We start from the raw sequence: 8,454 nt of genomic DNA on the forward strand, positions 1-8,454 counted from the left end.
ATCTAGTGAAACCGAGCTTCATAAATGAAGGAAAGATACAGTCATTTACAGACAAACAAATGCTGAGAGAATTCTCCAGTACCAAGCCAGCACTACGAGAACTGCTAAAAGGAGCTCTAAATCTTGAAACAAATCCTCAAAATAAACCAAAATAGAACCTCCTTAAAGCATAAATCTCACAGGTACTATATAACAATAACACAATGAACAAAAAAAGAAAAACAAAAAACCAGGCAGGGCGCAGTGGCTCACCCCTGTAATCCCAGCACTTTGGGAGGCCGAGGAGGGCAGATCACGAGGTCAGGAGATCGAGATCATCCTGGCTAGCACGGTGAAACCTCATCTCTACTAACAATACAAAAAAGTAGCCAGGCATGGTGGCGGGTGCCTGTAGTCCCAGCTACTTGGGAGGCTGAGGCAGGAGAATGGTGTGAACCTGGGAGGTGGAGCTTGCAGTGAGCCAAGATTATGCCACTGCACTCCAGCCTGGGGGATGGAGTGATACTCCATCTCAAAAAAGAACAGAGCTTCAGGCAACAAATAGCATAATCAATATGATAATACCTCACATCTGAATACTAACACTGAAAATAAATGGCCTAAAGCTCCACTTAAAAGATACAGAATGGCAGAATAAATAGGACTTAACCAACCAACTATCTGCTGCCTTCAAGAGACTCACCTAACAAATAAGGATTCACATAAACTTAAGGTAAGGGGGTGGAAAAAGACATTCCATGCAAATGGACACCAAAAGCGAGCAGGAGGAGCTGTTCTTATATCAGACAAAGCAAACTTTAAAGTAACAGCAGTTAAAAAAGATAAAGGGGAACATTATATAGTAATAAATGGACTAGTCCAACAGGAAAATATCAGAATTCTAAATATATATTCACCTAACACTGGAGTTCCCCAATTTTTTTTTTCAGATGGAGTCTTGCTCTATCACCCAGGCTGGGGTGCAATGGCACGATCTCAGCTCACTGCAACATCTGCCTCCTGGGTTCAAATGATTCTCCTGCCTCAGCCTCCCATGTAGCTGGGATTACAGGCATCTGCCACCATGCCTGGCTAATTTTTGAATTTTTAGTAGAGACGGGGTTTCACCATGTTGGTCAGTCTGGTCTCGAACTCTTGATCTCAGGTGATCCACCTGCCTTGGCCTCCCAAAGTGCTGGGATTACAGGCATGAGCCACCATGCCTGGTCTGGAGCTCCCAAATTTATAAACAATTATTATTAGACCTAAGAAATGAAATAGATGGCAATACAATAATAGTGGAGGACTTTAATACTCCACTGATACCACTACACAGGTCATTAACACAGAAAGTCAACAAAGAAACAATGGACTTAAACTATACCCTAGAACAAATAGACTTAACACATATTTACAGAGCATTCTACCCAACACCTGCAGAATGTACATTCTATTCATCAGCAGATGGAACATTCGTCAAGATAGACCATATGTTAGGCCACAAAACAAGTCTCAGTAAATTTGAGAAAATTGAAATTATATCAAGTACTCTCTCAGACTGCAGTGGAAGAAAATTGCAAATCAACTCCAAAAGGAACCCTCAAAACCATGCAAATACAAGGAAATTAAATAACCTGCTTCAGAATGATCGTTGGGTCAACAATGAGATTAAGATGGAAATTTAAAAATTCCTTGAACTGAATGATAATAGTGATCACAACCTATCAAAACCTCTGTGATACAGCAAAAGTGGTCCTAAGAGGAAAGTTTATAGCATTAAATGCCTATATCAAAAGTCTGAAAGAGCACAAATAAGGTCACACCTCACAGAACTGGATAAACATGAATAATCTAAACCTAAACCCAGCAGAAGAAAATAAATAATGAAGATCAGAGCAGAACTAAATGAAATTGAAAAAAAAAAGAAATACAAAAGATAAATGAAACAAAAAGCTAGTTCTTTGAAAAGATAAATAAAATTGACAGGCCATTAACTAGATTAACCAAGAAAAGAAGAGAGAATATCCAAATAAGCTCAATTAGAAATGAAACAGGAGATGTTACAACCGATACCACAGAAATACAAAAGATCATTCAAGGCTACTATGAACACCTTTATGTGCATAAAACAGAAAACCTAGAGGAGATGGATACATTCCTGGAAATACACAAATCTCCTAGATTAAATCAGAAAGAGATTGAATCTATGAACAGACAAATAACAAGCAGCAAGATTGAAATGGTAACAAAAAAACTGCCAACAAAAAAGTCCAGGATTCACAGCAAAATTATATTAGACAGTCAAAAAAGAATTGGTACAAATCCTATTGACTATTCCAAAAGCTAGAGAAAGAGGGAATTCTCCCTCAATCCTTCTATTAAGCCAGTATCATTTTAATACCAAAACCAGGAAGGACATAACAAAAAAAAGAAAACCACAGACCAATAACCTGGATGAACAAAGATGCAAAAACCCTCAATAAAATAATAGCAAACTGAATCCAACAGCATATCAAAAAAATAATCCACCAAGATCAAGTGGGTTTTATATTAGGGATGCAGGGATGGTTTAACATACATAAGTTAATAAATGTAATACACCACATAAACAGAATTAAAAACAAAAGTCACATGATCATGTCAATAGACACAGAAAAAGCATTTGACAAAATCTAGCATCCCTTTATGATTAAAATCATCAGCAAAATCGGCATAGAAGGGACATACCTTAAGGTAATAAAAGTAATCTGTGACAAACCCACAACTAACATCATACTGAATGGGTAAAAGTTGAAAGCATTTCCCTTGAGAACAAGACAAGATGCCCACTTGCACCACTTCTGTTCAACTTAGTACTGGAAGTCCTACCCAGAGCAATAAGACAAGAGAAAGAAAAAAAGGGAATCCAAATCAGTAAAGAGGAAGTCAAATTGTTGCTGTTTGCTGATGATGTGATCATATACCTAGAAAACTCTAAAGATTCCTCCAAAAAGCTCCTAGAACTGATAAATGAATTCAGCAAAAGTTAAGGATACAAAATTAGTGTACACAAACCAGTAGCTCTTCTATACATCAACAGCGATCAAGCTGAGAATCAAGTTAAGAACACAACCCCTTTCACAATAGCTGCAAAAAAATTAAATACTTAGGAATATACCTAACCAAGGAGTCGAAAGACCTCTACAAGGAAAACTGCAAAACACTGCTGCAAGAAATCATAGATGACACAAACAAACGAAAACACATCCTGTGCTCATGGATGAGTAGAATCAATATTGTGAAAATGACCACAGAACCAAAAACAATCTTCAAATTAAATGCAACTCCCATCAAAATACCACCAACATTTTTCACAGAACTGGAAAAAAAATTCTAAAATTCATATGGAACAAACAAACAAAAAAAAAGCCTGCATAGCTAAATCAAGACTAAGCAGAAAGAACAAATCTAGAGACATCATATTACCCAACTTCAAATTATACTATAAGGCCATAGTCAACCAAACAGCATGGCATTGGTATAAAAATAGGCACACAGACAAATCAAACAGAATAGAGAACCCAGAAATAAAGCCAAATACTTACAGCCAACTGATCTTTGAAAAAGCAAACAAAAACATAAAGTGGGGAAAGGACACCCTATTCAACAAATGGTGCTGGGATAATTGGCAAGCCACATGTAGGAGAATAAATCTGGATCCTTGTCTCTCACCTTACACAAAAATCAACTCAAGATGGATCAAAGACTTAAAGACCCAAAACCATAAAGATTCTAGAAGATAACACCAGAAAAACTCTTCTAGATAATGGCTTAGGCAAAGACTTCATGATTAAGAACCCAAAAGCAAATGCAACAAAAACAAAGATAAATACATAGGACTCAAAGTAAAAAGCCTCTGCACAGCAAAAGAAATAATCAGCAGAGTTTACAGACAACCCACAGAGTGGGAGAAAATCTCACAATCTGTACATTCGACAAAGGACTAATAGCGAGAATCTACAAAGAACTCAAATCAGCAAGAAAAAACCAAACAAACCCATCAAAAAGTGGGTTAATAAAAAAGAATGAGTTCATGTCCTTTGCAGGGACATGGATGACGCTGGAAACCATCATTCTCAGCAAACTAACACAGGAACAGAAAACCAAACACCTCATGTTCTCACTCATAAGTGGGAGTCGAACAATGAGAACACATGGACACAAGGAGAGGCCTGTCGGGGGGTAGGGAGCTAGGGGAGGAATAGCATTAGGAGAAATACCTAATGTAGGTGACGGGTTGATGGGTGCAGCAAACCACCATGGCACATGTATACCTTTGTAACAAACCTGCATGTTCTGCACATGTATCTCAGAACTTAAAGTATGATAATAATAAGAAAGTGGGCTAAGGACATGAATAGACAATTCTGAAAAGAAGATATACACATGGCCAAAAAGCATATGGAAAAATGCTTAATGTCACTAATTATCAGGGAAATGTAAATCAAAACCACAATGCAATGTGACTTCACTCCTGCAAGAATGGCCATAATCAAAAAAACAACAAATGTTGATATGGATGCAGAGAAAAGGGAACCCTTTTACACTGCTGGTGGGAATGTAAACTAGTACAACTACTGTGTGAAACAGTGTGGAGATTCCTTAAAAACTAAACGTAGACCTACTGTTTGATCCAGCAATCCTACTACTAGGTATCTATTCAGAGAAAAAGAAGTCATCATATGAAAAAGATACTTGCACATGCGTGTGTATGGCAGCACAATTTGCAAATGCAAAAATATGGAACCAGCCCAAATGCCCATCAATCAATGAGTGAATAAAGAAAATTATCATATATGTGTGTGTGTGTGTGTGTGTGTGCATACACCATGGAATACTACTGAGACATAAAAAGGAATGAAATAATGGCATTCACAGCAACCTAGATGAAAGTAGAGACTATTATTCTAAGTGAAGTAACTCAGAAATGGAAAAACCAAACAATGTCTGTTCTCACTCATATGTGGGAGCTGAGCTATGAGGATGCAAAGGCATAGGAATGATACATTGGACTTTGAGGAAAGGGTAGAGGGTGGCGAGGGATAAAAGACTACACCTTGTGTACAGTGTTCACTGCTCAGGTGATGGGTGCACCAAAATCTCAGAAATCACCACTAAAAAATGGATTCATGTAACCAAATGCCCCCAATTCCCAAAAACCTATTGAAATAAAAAAGAATTGAAAAAAGGAAAACAATCTGATTAAGAAGTAGGCCAAATATTTCACCAAAGAAGAAATACAGATGGTAAACAAGCACATAAAAAGATGTTCAACATCATATATTATTAGGGAATTGCAAGTTAAAACAAGGAGATACCACTACACACCTATTAGAATGGCCAAAATCCAGAACACTAAAAACACTAAATGCCAGTGAGGATGTGGAGCAACAGGAACTCTCATTCAGTGCTGGTTGAAATGTAAAATGATTCAACTGCTTTGAAAGATAGTTTGGCAGTTTCTTAAAAACTAAACATATTCTTACATATCATCCAAATCCCCTGGTATTTGTCCAAAGGGGTTAACAACTTAAGTCCACAAGAAATCTGCACATAGATATTTATAGCAACTTTATTTATAATTGCCAAAATCTGGAAGCAACCAAAATGTCCTGCAGGAAGTGAATGGATAAATAAACTGAAGTACATCCAGACAATGGAGTATTATTTAGCGCTGAAAAGAAATGAGCTATCAAACCCTGGAAAGACAAGGAGGAAATTTAAATGCATATTACTAAGTGAAGGAAGCCAATCTGAAAAAACTACATACCATATACTAAACACTATATAATTTTAACCATGTAACTTTCTAGAAAGGTAAAGCTATGGAGACCGTAAAAAGATTAATTGTTGCCAGGAGTTAGGGAAGACTAGGCACAACGCAGAGGAATTTTAGGATAGCAAAACTACTCTGTGCAATACTATAATGGTGGGTACAGGGCATTATATATCTAGACTTGCAGGATGTAAAGTACTAAGAGTGGGCACTAATGTAAACTATGGACTTTGGGTGATGATGATGTGTCAGTGTAGGTTCAGCAATTGTAACAAATGTACCATTCTGGTGGGAGACGTTGACGATGGAGGAGGCTATGCATGTGTGGAGACAGGGAGTATATAGGAAACCTCTATACCTTCCATTCAATTTTGCTGTGAGCCTAAAACTACACTAAAAAATAATGCCTATTTACTTAAGGCACTTAATTGTAAAATTAAAGTCACTTGTGTCTATAAACTTTTTTAAAATGAAACACTAGGGAAAAGTTTTATGCTGAAATCTTTTGGATTGATTTAAGTTATACTAAAGGCCCTGTTCATGAATGCTGACTTAGCAAATAAAAAACAATTATTCTTCTTAAATATTTATTTTTCTTTTCACCTTAATTTCCATAGGATGGATTTATTGACTTTTTGGAGTTTATTGCTGCTGTAAATCTAATCGTGCAAGAAAAAATGGAGCAAAAATTAAAATGGTATTTTAAGCTGTATGATGTTGATGGAAATGGTTCTATTGACAAAAATGAACTACTGGACATGTTCGTGGTAAGTGAAGCAGTAAAGTATCCTTTTCAGGCCACTATACAGTTAACCCACTTTCCCTTCCTATGGAGTAGGTAACAGCTGTCTATGGGGTTGACTGTTTTTGGGATATACATTTTGAATTGCTGAAGTAATGTAAGCTTTACTTAACCTATTGATTACTGAATGGGCAACAGCAGCAAATCAGCTTTTCCTTCTTGGTGCAATCCACCCTGGCATTCACAAATTTAACAGAGCATTGCAATGAAAAAAATGAAACAAATATGAGAGTGCAAAACAACTTATCTTTTTCTCTGCCTCAGTGCAGAATGCCTAGTGAGGAATAGCTAAACTATGAGATGGTTTATATATGTTTAACAAGAGACATGGACTAAGAATGAAGGTATGTGAGGACTGATCTTTCTGGGAGCTATACTGAAGTATTTCTAATAGTTGGTTCAGGGATCTCAGATCTTTTCCATATCTAAAGTTCAATAAGTGCCTTTCTAAGCCCCTATACCACCACCCCATTGGAGTAGGAGATAGTTATTATCATGGTATGAAACAGTAAAGAGCCCAGAGTAAAAATTGGTTAAGTGGGACACTATATCTAAATGAAGATAACAGGTATAATTAATGTTATGAATCCAAGACATTGAATTTGTAACACAGACTCAAAGAGCATTAGAATTAGATGTCTTAGAAATGATCTGGTCCAAATTCTTTCCTTCATAGATGAAGGAGCTGAGTTACAAATAAAATACATAGTAGAAATATTAGCAAAAATGCCAGAAAAATAAATGAGTAGAACTACATTTATAATTAAACTTCTCAACAAATGTTCAAAGCAGATAAAAATGGAAAGCTAAATAAGCGAATGTAGAGTTAACCAACATATGGAAAGAGTTCAAGGGTAGGATAATACCAATATTGCTAATATTTTAATTTCACATAGATCATTCACACAAAAAATGTGCTAGGATTCACTTGGCAAGTGAACAATTTAGAAATTCTGCCTATACCTTATATATTGCAACACAAAATTAGATATCAAATATTCTACGGAGAATACCCAACCCCATGTAAATTTTAAAATGTTCTTTTAAATACTCAGCTTCTTCTAAAAACAATGAAAATGTAAATACAGCATACAGATCTTAGGATGCCACCAAAGCATTTCTCGAAACAAGGGTTTTTAGTCTGGGATCTAAGAATCAATGGCCTTCAGGAATCATTTTAGCCCTTAAACTTAAGGACAAATTTTGCCTGTATGTTATGCTTTTTTTGGGTGAAGGTGAAGTCATCAGATTCTGTAAAGAATTAGGAACAACAAGGATAAATGTGATTTTGTCTATAACTTATGGGGAAATGTGCCGTAGATTTTTATTAGTTAAAATGTATAACTTCAGTTAGTGAGCCAAGGAAAGAGAAGTAGTAAGTGGCAAATTGAATTATCCCTCAAAGTGCTTAGAAAGGAAAAAAAAGAACACAGGAAAATTGAAATAATAAAAGCACAGAACAGAAATTTAATAATTAGATACCATTTGTCTCTAAATTAATCAGTACTAAAAACAATAATAGCAAATTCTGGTAAGAGCATGGTAAGGAAGGCGCCTTACACACTGTGGAGAGAGTGTAAGTGGATAAAACGTTCCGGGAAATGTGGTAACCTGTGTCGAGAGGCTAAAAGCTGATCTTCATTTTAGAGTTAGCATTACTTATTTTGAGTCAGGAAAAACAATTATTAGAGATGAAAGTCCTATGATTTACATCATAGAATCTCTTAAGATAGCAAATATTCTAAAAAACTAAAAGAGGAAAATGTTTAAATAAATTAATGCAATGGAATATATACTTATTAAGAAACTGGTAGCCTAGGAACATACTTTCTTTTTTTTTTTTTTTTTTTTTTTTTTT

At 35.9% G+C, this 8,454-nt stretch overlaps 1 protein-coding gene across 2 annotated transcripts in view; it reads left to right on the forward strand.

The window, feature by feature from the left end:
• GUCA1C (guanylate cyclase activator 1C) overlaps nt 1-8,454 on the forward strand; it is a 48,564-nt gene that overhangs the window by 27,371 nt on the left and 12,739 nt on the right. For both annotated transcript variants that reach the window (XM_026456810.1, XM_026456808.1), the window contains exon 2: nt 6,412-6,561. In XM_026456810.1, the coding sequence (XP_026312595.1) occupies nt 6,412-6,561 (150 nt within the window). The remainder of the gene's footprint in view (nt 1-6,411; nt 6,562-8,454) is intronic.

This window comes from Piliocolobus tephrosceles, unplaced genomic scaffold (genome assembly GCF_002776525.5).
Source record: "Piliocolobus tephrosceles isolate RC106 unplaced genomic scaffold, ASM277652v3 unscaffolded_20, whole genome shotgun sequence".
Lineage (NCBI taxonomy): Eukaryota > Metazoa > Chordata > Mammalia > Primates > Cercopithecidae > Piliocolobus > Piliocolobus tephrosceles.